The 13787-nt window shown below is 44.7% G+C and overlaps 1 protein-coding gene across 2 annotated transcripts in view; it reads left to right on the top strand.

The window, feature by feature from the left end:
* Positions 1 to 13787, top strand: part of SPOCK1 (SPARC (osteonectin), cwcv and kazal like domains proteoglycan 1) — a 562859-nt gene that overhangs the window by 517612 nt on the left and 31460 nt on the right. For both annotated transcript variants that reach the window (XM_043465433.1, XM_043465434.1), the window contains one exon: positions 12756 to 12872. In XM_043465433.1, the coding sequence (XP_043321368.1) occupies positions 12756 to 12872 (117 nt within the window). The remainder of the gene's footprint in view (positions 1 to 12755; positions 12873 to 13787) is intronic.

The raw sequence follows: 13787 nt of genomic DNA on the forward strand, positions 1-13787 counted from the left end.
ATTGGAGCAAATTATGCTCAAGTTGGTGTGCTTGAGTAGAGCTAATTTAAATATAAATCAGCTGTAAAAAGTAAATAGTCACTTCATTCCAATTGGCTTCCTCATTATTTCTAAGACTTGCTTGGAATGTCTTCTTTTCCAAGTCGCCCCTGCACACGAGCCTTGGCTCTAGTCCTGCCTCTTCCTGGAAGCCTTCCCTGACTGCCACCAGCCATTTGAGCTCAGACATTAATAAAACAAAGTGACTTGCAGGCACCAAGTCTGCATCTCCGCAGTGAAATGAGCCAGGCAAGGACTGACCCTCCACATCCCTGCCTTGTTCCCAGCGTTCTGCCATATCTCATTTTAGGTGAGAACATGATTTTTTCCAGTTTAGTCTTTATTAGTTGAGGACCTGGGAAATGTGGTTGGCTATGAAATCCTTCCTTAAAACTGCTATTTTCTGCACTACTGCTCATCTATTCTAGGTTTCCCATGTAGGGAAATGCTTACCTACTGCCTGACAAACACAATTAAAGCCAGAGTTAGCAATTTTTAGCCAATATTTTACATATATAACAGTTTGTTTTGCCCTGGAGTATGGAAAATCTGTGGATTTTTATCAGAAGTTTTAAAAGCTTATTTCATCAAGCTAACCTCCCTGCTCCAGATTATTATTATAAGTGCTACTCTACTAATGCACATTTACTAATGCTGTGCAAGTTCCGAATGTATTTCTTTTTCGAGATGAAGGATTATCATTAGAATCAAGAGAAACATTAAAGTCTCCTCAAATCTGGTTACTGAGAACAGTAATGGGTTTAATAGGGAAATCTATCTGTCTTTTCTTGTAGGTTGTACCACTAATTGGTTTAACTCATCTTCCTCCCAGTTTAATGTATTTTAAGTTCTTTCAAAGATTGCTTTTTAAGAAGGACTTTATTAGCAAGCTCCTGAATAACGGAGCCCTAATTCCTTTGCTCATGCTTGTTTTTACACAAAATGATGCATCCTCTAAGGATAAGAGAAACATGCATATATATCGATGTTTTAGGCACTGAAAAGTAAAAACTGGAATTACATGTAATAATGCAATTTAATTTGAGCAGGCACAACCTCGCTCAATTCTTTGAGATGATCTCCAATTAGAAATGGGAATTCACCTTGTGTATGCTTTTAAAATCCCCTCAGAATGGGAGAAAATAATAGCAAATGAAGCAACTGACAAAGAATTAATCTCAAAAATATACAAGCAACTCCTGCAGCTCAATTCCAGAAAAATAAATGACCCAATCAAAAAACGGGCCAAAGAAATAAACAGACATTTCTCCAAAGAAGACATACAGATGGCTAACACATGAAAAGATGCTCAACATCACTCATTATCAGAGAAATGCAAATCAAAACCACAATGAGGTATCATCTCACGCCGGTCAGGATGGCTGCTATCAAAATGTCTACAAACAATAAATGCTGGAGTGGGTGTGGAGAAAAGGGAACCCTCTTACACTGTTGGTGGGAATGCAAACTAGTACAGCCACTATGGAGAACAGTGTGGAGATTCCTTAAAAAACTGGAAATAGAACTGCCGTATGACCCAGCAATCCCACTGCTGGGCATACACACCAAGGAAAGCAAAATTAAAAGAGACGTGTGTACCCCAATGTTCATCGCAGCACTGTTCACAATAGCCAGGACATGGAAGCAACCTAGATGTCCATTGGCAGACGAATGGATAAGGAAGCTGTGGTACATATACACAATGGAATATTACTCAGCCATTAAAAAGAATGCATTTGAATCAGTTCTAATGAGGTGGATGAAACTGGAGCCTATTATACATAGTGAAGTAAGTCAGAAAGAAAAACACCAATACAGTATATTAACTTATATATATGGAATTTAGAAAGATGGTAAGATGACCTTATATGCGAGACAGCAAAAGAGACATAAAGAACAGACTTTTGGACTCTGTGGGAGAAGGCAAGGGTGGGATGATTTGAGAGAATGGCATTGAAACATGTATATTATATGTGAAATAGATCGCCAGTCCTGGTTTGATGCATGAGACACGGCACTCAGGGCTGGTGCACTGGGATGACCCTGAGGGATGGGATGGGGAGGGAGGTGGAAGGGAGGGTCAGGATGGGGAACACATGTACACCCATGGCTAATTCATGTCAATGTATGGCAGAAACCACTACAATATTGTAAAGTAATTAGCCTTCAATCAAAACAAACAATTAAAAAAAATAAAATAAGATCCCCACAAGAAGCCCCAATTGTGTTTTTTCTTTTTAAAAAATTTTATTGGAATATAGTTGATTTACAGTGAGGTATAACTGATTCACTTTGCTATCTACCCAATTTTATTTTTTGTCATTAAAACTGCTATGGCTGGCAGCATATCTCTTAGCTCTCAAGGGTAAATGCAACGAGCCCCTGAAGTTCCTCAGAAGGGAAGATATTGAGGTTGCCTGCTAGTTTCTGAAAGCTTCATCTTCACAGTCAATCCCTACCATAACCCCATGAGGTTGAGACTGTTAATATCACCATTTTACAGATGAAAAACCTGAGGCTTGGAGAAGAGCAGTGATATGTGAAGAGCAACCACTTGTAAACTGAGAGCTGGTGTTCAATTAAGGGCTGATGGATCCAGAAGTTTGAACTTAAATAACAGAGTAACTCAGTCATATAAATATATATTCATATTCTTTTATATATATTATACTTAATATATTAATTATATTATTATTTTGCTTTTGGAGAAGGAAATGGCAACCCACTCCAGTACTCTTGCCTGGAAAATCCCATGGACAGAGGAGCCTGGTAGGCTACAGTCCATGGGGTCTCGAAGAGTCGGACATGACTGAGTGACTTCACTTTCATGCATTGGAGAAGGAAATGGCAACCCACTCCAGTGTTCTTGCCTGGAGAATCCCATGGACGGAGGAGCCTGGTGGGCTGCTGTCTGTGGGGTCGCACAGAGTCGGACACGACTGAAGCGACTTAGCAGCAGCAGCATATTGTTTTCCATATTCTTTTCCATTATATTGTCATAGTATATTGTAACAGTATATTGGATATAGTTCTCTGTGTTATACAATAGGACCTTGTTGTTTATCCATCCTATATATAATAATTACTTGCATCTGCTAAACTCCCCATCCTTCCCACCTGTATCCTCCCTCTCCTTGGCAACCACAAGTCTGTTCTGTATATCTGTGCATCTGTTTTTGTTTTGTAGATATGTTGATTTGTGTCATATTTTCCCACATATTTCCACATATAATTGATATCATATGTTATTTGTCTTTCTCTTTCTGACTGACTTCACTTAGTATGATACTCTCTAGGTCCATCCATGTTGCTGCAAATGGCATTACATTCTTTTGATAGCTGAATAATATTCCATTGTATATTTATATGTTGTTCAGTTGCTAGGTCGTATCTGATTCTTTGCAACCCCATGGACTGCAGCACACCAGGATTCCCTGTCCTACACTATCTCCCAGAGTTTGTTCAAATTCATGTCTCTCTCTCTCTTTCTATATATATATACATGTATACACACACACACACATGTAGATATACATATATGTGTGTATATGTATATCACATCTTCTTTATGCATTCATCTATTGATAGACATTTAGGTTTCTTGTCTTGACTACTGTAAACAGTGCTACTATGAACATAGGGGTACATGTATATTTTCAAATTATAGTTTTGTCTGGATATATGCCCAGAACTGGGATTGCTAGATCATATGATGGTTCTGTTTTTAGTTTTTTAAGGAACCTCCATATGGTGGCTCAGTGGTAAAAAAAAAAAAATCCACCTGCCAATGCAGGAGACACAGGTTTGATCCCTGGATTGGGAAGATCCTCTGGACAGGGAAATGGCAACCCACTCCAGAATTCTTGCCTGGGAAGTCCCATGGATAGAGGAGCCTGGTGGGCTACAGTCCATGGGGTCACAAAAAGAGTCAAGATATGACAGTAGCCCAACAACAACAGCAACAACAAAGAACCTCCATGCTTGTTCTCCAGAGTGGCTGTACCAATTTACATTCACACCAGTAGCGTAGGAGGGTTCCCTTTTCTGCCCACTCTCTCCAGCATTTGTTATTTGTTGACTTTTTAATGGTGGCCATTCTGACTGGTACCTCCACACTGTAGTTTTGATTTGCATTTCTCTAATAATTAAGTGATGCTGAGCATCTTTTCATGTGCCTGTTGATCATCTGTATGTAGAATCTTGAACCCTTAATGCAGTGCTATACTCCTGTTTGTATTCAGGGTAGGGAGTGTGGTTCTGACCTTTGTTTCAGGTGCATGGTCTTTAACTTGGGGAAGGGGGTCTCCCTTGCATATGGGGCTGGAATGCCCCCAGGTGCAGGCATCTGGGGTGGTCGTATGTGAGTAGATCAAGTGAATGTCGAGTCAGGAGACTTGGGCTTGTAGGGCCTTGGAGATGTTGCCTAACCTATGAGAAACAGCAGAGAAGAATCTTAGCTTACTAGCTGGCTTCAGGGATCATTTCATGTGAAAATACCATGCTCATGATCTGGAGTCCCATCCTTTTACATTTGGTGGATCCACAGACAGAAATAATCTCAGAGCCAATGGTTTCAAAGTGCTGAACACTTAAGTCTGTTCTAGCCAAATCCTCCCATAATGCTGCAAACTTGTCCTATCATCACCTCCATTCTGCACACGAGGAAACTGACCATTGGGAAAGCCCCTGTCCAGTCTCAGCTAGGATGGCATCAGAGCCCAGTGCTGTCATCCTCCAGAGCCGAGTTACTCTCTCCTGCCTCCCCAGGATTCTTTTAAAGCAGAATGACTGGTTATTGTTCCTAAAACCATACTAAGCAGAATCAACCCTCACCTATTTCAGTTCCAGTTGATCAGCACCCCAAAATTGTAGTCCAAGGAGCAATTGTAGCTCTTCCTTCCTGTCTTTGGCACTCCCATGGAGTGCAGCACCCCCTCTTCAGTGGTCCTTGCACACTCCCCCTGCCAGCACTGGTGCACTTGCTGGATATTCAACAGCATGAGGGACCCAGTCCCTATTGGGGAGGAGAGGACTACGTGTAACTGAAGGCTCCCAGCAGCATGAGGATGTCAGGGTAGAAAGAGGAGGCTAGACCCAACGCAAGGCAGTTCAGGAAGGCATCCTTGTGTCAATCCAGCTCAGCATCTAATTCTGCCCTGAAGAAGGCCTTTTAGAGAAGATGCTAATTGCAAACACTCTGAGTGCATTGATCCACTGCTGCTCTGATTAAGCAATTATGCACAAACAGCACCTAGGAGGGCTGAAGGAGATTAGTTTGAAAGGGCCGGCTACTGGGTCTCCATTTCTGAGAGGCCTGCTGGTCTGCTCCAGAGACAACTCCAGTCCAGCCCAGCTCTTTAATTACCTTCAGAGGCACCGAAGTTTAAATTACATTCTGACTGTTTTCATATTAGCTTCTTCCAGTGCCCTGAACTAAGCATTGGCAAGGCTAGGGTCGGACAGGGAGGGTCCTTCTGCAGGAGGGGTGGCTTTCTCATTTGGTTCTTTAGTTGCAAGATTTCCTGAGTTTTGAGAGCATACCAGTAATTGGTTCCCTAGCAGAGGTTCACAGATACCCTAAAATTGTTGTGTGTCAGATTTGCCATTTTCAAACATCCCCAATTGGGTGTTCCAATGTGGCCTTCAGTTAGGATTTGTAACACACAGACATAGACACTTACTCTCTCTTTTAGGTATTAACACTGTAGCTCTAAGTACAGAATGTCCACAGTCTGTCCCCACCTTTATTTTTCACATCAACTCATATATATTTATACCTCAGATTGTTTCCTTACCTTCCTCTTTTCTAATCCTCTAAGAGGGCTTGGTATAAGTAGCATGTCATTTGGTCCCCAAAGTCAACAACCAGCTGAGATCAGCTTGGAATACTAGTCATCACCCTTGGCAACATTTTTCAAAGGAGCAGGAGTTTCCCAGCTCCTGTCTCTTCCCTGGACATGACGTATCTTGAAACTTCCTCACTAGCTTTTGGCTTTGTCTGAAGGAAGACAGAGGAGCCAGGGAAGAAGGAGTGAAGGGGTGATGGGGGTGAGCAGGGCCAGGCTACTGACACTCACTCTTCAGTGAAGAAGCAATCCTCTCTCCCCCAGCAGTACTCAGCTCGACTAACCTCTCCACAGGTAAATACTCATAGATCAGAGCACCCCTTCCTCTCTCGTGACCCTACCAGGGCTACACGACCTCATCACCACTTTCTGCCCAATGCTGTTGGCCACAGTGCCCCGTCTCCCTCCCATCCACTGAGCCATCAGGTGTACTTACTCCCAGCTTTGTTTGAACACGGTCTGCATTCACAGCCCACAGGCTTCATACCCACTTAAAGCCCCAGGCCTTGTGGAGGGCGGAAAGTGCCCAGATAGAAAAAGCCATCACATTTTCTTCCCAGGGCTGTATACCATCCACAGAGGCTGCGTGCGCCTTATTTACACTTGCTTATTGCATTTCGTTCATATTTTCCAAACAGGGCAGGTCTGCTGGGAGAACACCAAATTACCTGGGCCCTTCTCTGCCTGAGTGCTGCGCTTTCCTGGGGGAGGGAGCTGTCTGCCTGCACATTTGCAATAATGTAGCGGCCCTCTCCATTTCTCTAATGAAGCCCCAGTGGCTGCATAGATGATAGATGCTCCTGGGAGTATAACAGGAAGGCAGCAGGCTGGACTCAGCCTGTCCAAAGGACAACTGTTCTCACAGTAAAGCCCGATGGTGCTCCCTGCATCCTCTGCTGCTCGGCGATCTGCCTCCTGGCACAGCTGGTAGAGCCTCCTTTACCTGTGAGGGCCTGGGGTTTCGATTTTTTTCCATGCACAGCATGGACCGGGTATATTAATTGCCTCAGTTAGTACTGGCTATCCACAAGCCCAGTTAATCCAGAAAGCTGGTCCAGGACCCAGAGGCAGCCCAGCAAGGAGACAGCTGAGATCCAAATCCTGTCCCTGCCACCTGATGGCGATTTGACTTGGGGAGTTTGTAACCCGTGCACCCACGGTTTCTTTCAGTGCATATATTCTGAACAACGATTATGTCTCTATCCTTATGGTAAGTGCTGAGAATGGAGGTGTGGGGGGAAATCAGACACCCCCTCCCCTCATGTAACTTTGCCACCTGGAAGAAGGGGGCATCTATTACAACCCGAATCTCCTGGACTTGTACTGACCCACATACAAAATAAGTGAAGGAGAGATGTCATTCTTTATATCCCAGGCATCTCTTCAGGCTTTTATGAAAAGTGTAACAATAAAATTCTAACATATTATGCAGACAACTGGGAGATGGGAAGAGGAACATAAATTTATCAAGTCCCCATTGTAAGCCAGTAGCTGTGAGGTAGGTTTTACTGATACTGTCTCATCTTACTCCATGTGGTAACGCTACGAGCTAAGCTTTATTAGCCATCTTGCAGATGGATGGATGGAAGTTTACAGAAGGCAGCAAGAGCACTGTTATGCCCAGTTAATAAGTATGCACTGGGAGCATTCTTTATGCCAGGAACGGACTGCATTAGGTGCTGGACTCCAAGAGCTGAGCCTTGGGGCGAGCCAGCCTCGAGGGGTGTTTTATGTTGCTATGATTTAGAAGGGGAGATGGACACTGAGCTGGAAGTTACAGGTGTGCTTTAAAGCAGAGATCTGACAGAAGATAAGCATTAGCGAGACAAAGAGAAGAAACGTGCTCCACCGAAACAGTGTGTGCAAAAGACAGCGCAGAGCCTGGAGGCCCAGGAGGAGTGAAAAGAGTTGGAGGCAGAGGCCACCGGGATCACATTAAGGAGTCTGGGTGGGCTTGTGCAGAGCAATTGAGAGCCTCTGGAGTAGCTAAGTGAGAAAGTGACTTAATCAAATCTCCCTTTTGGAAAGATCACTTTGGCTGCTGGGTGGCAAAGGGAAAGTGGGGAGCAAGACTGGGAGACCACTTAGGAGCCTTGTCTTGGTGGGAGATCCCAGTGTTGCCTGGGCTGGCAGCAGAGATAGCAAGATGCAGGGGACTTTGGTGGGAGTCAGGACAGGCAGTCCTGGGTGTCTGCCCTGCAGATATGAGTGCTGGGCAGGGCCACGGTCTGATTCTAGGAGGAGGCAGAGATTGGGGGTCAGTCAATCTCAGAGATGCCACCAACACTAGCCATGCTGAACAGATTGAGATCATGGAAGAAAGGCAGAGAGTAACCTGTAGAAATAAGAAGGCAGATATGGAAAGATTGCAGAAGAGGATGCTGGGCAGAGATGAGTGGGAGAATGAAAGCAATTAAAAGTGAGCTGAAGCCAAGGTTGGGGGAGATGGGGAAGAGAATGGAGCGTGGAGGGCAGAGCGCTGGCTACACCCACCATTCAGGAAATACGGCAGGGGATGGGGACACAGTCCTGGCCTTCACGACTTGGCCAGATCCTCCCCCAAGAGAGCAGCATTTTCCCCTCTGATGATTGGATGCTGGTGGCCTGAGAACTTTGCTTCTCTTACCAGGAGAGACTACCAGACAGCCCTCTGGAAATCATAAGGGTTGGCCCACCTCCGGGCAGAGTGTGAGATGGCAGATGGATGTGGCTTTATGGTTTTCTCCACACAGAAGTATCTTTTCCCAAGGAAGGAACCGAGTGTGTGGGAGGTACCCATCAGGGGCCCTATTTCTGGAGCTTTAATCCTCCTCTCCTGCCTTTATCAGTGGCTATAATAGGCACCTTAAAAGGCAAGCACTTTTCTCCCATTGCCAGCCCATTGTGGCTAGAATACCGAATCTGAGCAAATAGCTGTCTGTGTGTCAGCGTCTTTGAGTATTTCTTTCCTCTGGGACATATCTGGCCCCAGGCAGACTGTGCCTGACTTGCTCCTTATAAGGACTGTTCGGTTGAGGACGCTAAGCATGAATAGGGAGCAGTAATTGAATGCCTTCTATCTCCATTTCGGCTTCTGATCTCTCTCTACCTAGGCCAGTGCCATCCTGCTTGAGGACTTGTCCCCGAGCGACAGGTTTGCTCCTTCAAGACTCCAGTCCCTGACTCGATCAGCCACCCAAAGCCTGCATACTTTGAGAAGCCAGTGGGAAATTCAGTCTTCTCAAGATATAGATTACCTGCACATCTGTCAGGGTTTAGTTAAACATGACTGACTAATTCATCCTGCAGCGTGAGATGGGGATTCATTTCCTTTGCAAGTTGACTTGGCAATTTTCTCTGCTCAAAGAACATTTAGAATAGACAGTGTGCATGGCAATTAGGAAGAAATAGATGCTATTAATTTTCCATTTTCAAACGTGAGATTTACTGTGGAGCCTACATCCCATTCTCCTTGGAAAAACAGACCACAGCCTCTCCTGTTTAGAGCTGTGCAAAGTCCAAAAAGTTAGAAAAGAGAGCCTTCTATATTCCGCAGAGGCTCTGAACTGGGGCTGTTGTGAATGGAGGCTTCTCCCGAGGGTTGGTACTGGTACCTGGCAGAGACGAGCATCACCACTGTCAGCAGAAGCTCCGCCTCCTCCTCCTTTCTGTGCACGTGGCTCAACGCGGGATGCTGGTCCCCAGCTTGAGTGAGCATGTGATCTCCTAGAGGCACAGACTTGCATGTCAGGATATCATGATGGACCTGCACAAGCTGGAAATCCCAAAGGTGGCTAGCTTCATCCAGTGCTCGTTATACAATGTTCTGCCACACTGGAAATACTGTGTATCTGTGTTGTCCCAGATGGAGTCATTCACTAGCCATGTGTGACTACTGAGCAACTTGGAATGAGATGGGTGCAAATGAAGAATTAAATTTTAACTTTTATTTCATTTTCATCAATTTAAATGAAAATAGTCACATGTGGCTCATGGCAACTCTACTGGATAGCAGAGGTATCTGTGTGTGCCAAAACCAGGTTAGCACAGAGGTGTATTGAAGCCAGCTGTGTGGCCAAAGCCAATTGTGTTTAGCTGTATTTGTCTTTGGGGCTTCCCAGGTGGTGCGAGTGGTAAAGAACCTGGCTGCCAGTGCAGGAGACATAAACACACAGGTTCGATCCCTGGGTCGGGAAGATCCCCTGGAGAAGGAAATGGCAACGCACTCCAGTATTCTTGCCTGGGAAATCCCATGGACAGAGGAGCCTGGCAGTCTACAGGCTTTGCAGAGTTGAACATGACTGAAGCAACTTAGCTAGTATATTTGCCTTACTGGTTTTCTGAATGCTGTGACAGTTGCTCTACACTTACCTATATATCATCAATTTTAAAATAAAAATAATAGTAGAAGTAATAAAAATCATAGCTGACACATGCTGAGTAATTACTACATACCAGGTGTTTTCCTCAGCATGTTACATACCTTGTCTATTTTATAGTCACATAATGATACCTTGAGTTTACAGGTATGATGAAACAGAGGCACTGAGGAGTTAAGTGGCTGGTTTGAGTCACCCAACAAGTCAGTGGTCACACCGGGATTCACACCAGGCGGTGGCATCCCAGAGCTCAAATACGCTGCTGCCTCTCCAGACAGTCCTCCGTGCCACTTCCTGGCTGCTGTTTTCAGATCCAATCGTGTTCTGGTTGTTGGAAGCCAGGTGTTGTCTTGAGGTCATTAGCGACCTGGGTATAAGCAATGGTCACACATTCCATGCTTTACAGAGTTCAGCTGTGGCTCCTGGCTGGAAGGAAGGCAGCAGCTAGACATGAGCACACTCAGGTTGCATAGACCTCGCCTGGGTCTGCTCACCACCTCACCTCAAGTGGAGGGCAAGAGAGTCCTTTCCTGCCTGAGGTTTAGGAAATTGGACTGTGTTCTCCATCAAGTACCGAACCCCAGGCTCAGGAAAGAGGGGCTCTCCTAAATGCAGTGAGGTAAACAGGAAGAGAGGCTCTGCCTAGTATTGTTGTCTTCTGGAGAGGATTCACCCCTTGGCAGGGCAGATGGGGGCTGATGGCCTCAGCCAAGTGAAGGCTGGATGGGAGTCTGAGTGAGACCCACAAGTCATTTACCACTGCCCGTGTGCCTTCTGGTGGAGAGCCTGGGTGTTCGCTGGGGTCCCTCTGCATTGACAGACTCTAGCCTTCATCTGCGTCTGGCCAGCACTGTGAGACATTCAGAACGCAGCTCTGTGTCATAATGGTGACTTGCTTGGCTTTTATTTATTTATTTATTTATTTTTATTATTATTTTTTTTTCCAGTGGGTTTTGTCATGCATTGATATGAATCAGCCATAGATTTACACGTATTCCCCATCCCGATCCCCCCTCCCACCTCCCTCTCCACCCGATTCCTCTGGGTCTTCCCAGTGCACCAGGCCCGAGCACTTGTCTCATGCATCCCACCTGGGCTGGTGATCTGTTTCACCATAGATAGTATACATGCTGTTCTTTCGAAACATCCCACCCTCACCTTCTCCCACAGAGTTCAAAAGTCTGTTCTGTATTTCTGTGTCTCTTTTTCTGTTTTGCATATAGGGTTATCGTTATCACCTTTCTAAATTCCATATATATGTGTTAGTATGCTGTAATGTTCTTTATCTTTCTGGCTTACTTCACTCTGTATAATGGGCTCCAGCTTCATCCATCTCATTAGGACTGGTTCAAATGAATTCTTTTTAATGGCTGAGTAATATTCCATGGTGTATATGTACCACAGCTTCCTTATCCATTCATCTGCTGATGGGCATCTAGGTTGCTTCCATGTCCTGGCTATTATAAACAGTGCTCCGATGAACATTGGGGTGCACGTGTCTCTTTCAGATCTGGTTTCCTCCGTGTGTATGCCCAGAAGTGGGATTGCTGGGTCATATTGCTTGGCTTTTAGAATTTGGGAAAAGTGACGGTGGTGGGCTTCACTTTTTATTTATTGAGACTTTCTCTCCTTGGGTCTCTAATTCCTGTCCCTCCCGATGCAAACTGCTAAATGCAGTGCTGGGTGTTCTGCCTCTTGCTAGTGGCCCACTGCCTGGACCCTTTGTCAGGATTCTCAGGACCTAGAATTAGGGTGAAATCAGGCAGCAAGGGAAAGTCAGCTCCCTTCTCTGTGCCACTGTCCCTCCTTTGGGGATTCCCCTCCTCCAGTCTTAGTTCTCGCTGAGACTATCAGATAGCCTGCATCTACCCATCCAGCATCTGGAGTTTCTTGTTCTCAGAAGGAGTGTTAAATTTTCTCTGTCCTACCCTAAAAGATGAGCTGGTTAGTTAAAGATGGGCTGCAAAAAAAGGACTCTTTCAGGGATGAGGCATCCACCTGTCCATAAGGGAAAGTCAAATCAGCCTGTCCAAAGGCCGGCAAAATATGCCACACTCACAAACCCACATGTGAGCGGTGCAAAATTGAGAGTTGCTCATACTGGGGTCTTTTGATGTCCCAGGCTGCCTTTCCCTAAGAGCATTAGCTATCCTTAAGTGTTTATCTCTTGGCATGAGTTCAGTGGAAAATGTGATCTTCTCTGGCAAACCGCAATAGCAAGTTTGATCTGGTTAGCAAAAGGACCCGTGACGGCTTTTGGGGGCTGGTATGCAATGCTTGCTTACAGAGTGCGGAGGCAGTCCACATTCAGGTTTGCATGGCGCTGCTTGCCTGGGAGTCTCAGCTCTCATTTTGTCACACTCTTTACCTGTGAAGGCAACATCTTTGGGGCCTTTCCCCAGTGGGGTAAGGAGTTACATCCTGGTTGGAGAGAGAGGTCTGTTTGGAGCATTGCATGTTGAAGGGAGAGCACCCATAGACTTAATGTTTCTTCCATCTGCTTTTTCTCCAGCCTGCACGGACACGGAGCTGAGAAGCCTTGCCTCCCGGCTGAAGGACTGGTTTGGAGCCCTCCATGAGGACGCCAACAGGGCCATCGAGCCCACCAGCTCGGAGACAGCCCAAGGCAGTAAGATGCGTTACTCCTGCTAGTTTATTTCATTTTAAACACCACATTTCCTCAGTTACTGACATTGACTGACCACCCTGAGATGCTGTTGTTAAAAGAAACACTAAGTTAAATGTACACAGTGACATTAAACATGCTCCAATTTCAGAAATATTAAAATATTGGAGGACAAGGAAATGCCTTAGAATGAAGAAAATACAACCGTTTAATTTTTTTAAATCGGGTTGCAAAGTTATCTAGTATTTAATACTGATTTTTAGGAAATATGTTTAAGTACATATAAAGATACAAACATGACAAACTATCATGTATAAAATAGATAGGCAATAATATACAACACAGGGATTTAGAGCCATTTTCTTATAATAACCTAGAATGGAGAAGAATCTGCAAAAACACTATGCTGGACACCTGAAACTAACACAATATTGTAAATCACCTACACTTCAATTAAAAGGAGTATAAGTCGTCAATTAAAAGACCATCCCCAAAAAAAGAAACACAAAAAGGCAGAATGGTTGTCTGAGGAGGCCTTACAAATAGCTGAGAAAAGAAGAGAAGCAAAAGGCAAAGGAGAAAAGGAAAGATATACCCATCTGAATGCAGAGTTCCAAAGAATAGCAAGGAGACATAAGAAAACCTTCCTAGTGACCAATGCAAAGAAATAGAGGAAAACAATAGAATGGGAAAGACTAGAGATCTCTTCAAGAAAATTAGAGATACCAAGGGAACATTTCATGCAAAGATGGGCACAATAAAGGACAGAAATGGTATGGACCTAACAGAAGCAGAAGATATTAAGAAGAGGAGGCAAAAATACACACAAGAACTATACAAAAAAGATCTTCATGACCCAGATAATCACAATGATGTGATCACTAACCTAGAGCCAGACATCCTGGAATGCAAAGTTAA

The sequence above is a fragment of the Cervus canadensis genome, chromosome 4 (genome assembly GCF_019320065.1).
Source record: "Cervus canadensis isolate Bull #8, Minnesota chromosome 4, ASM1932006v1, whole genome shotgun sequence".
NCBI lineage: Eukaryota > Metazoa > Chordata > Mammalia > Artiodactyla > Cervidae > Cervus > Cervus canadensis.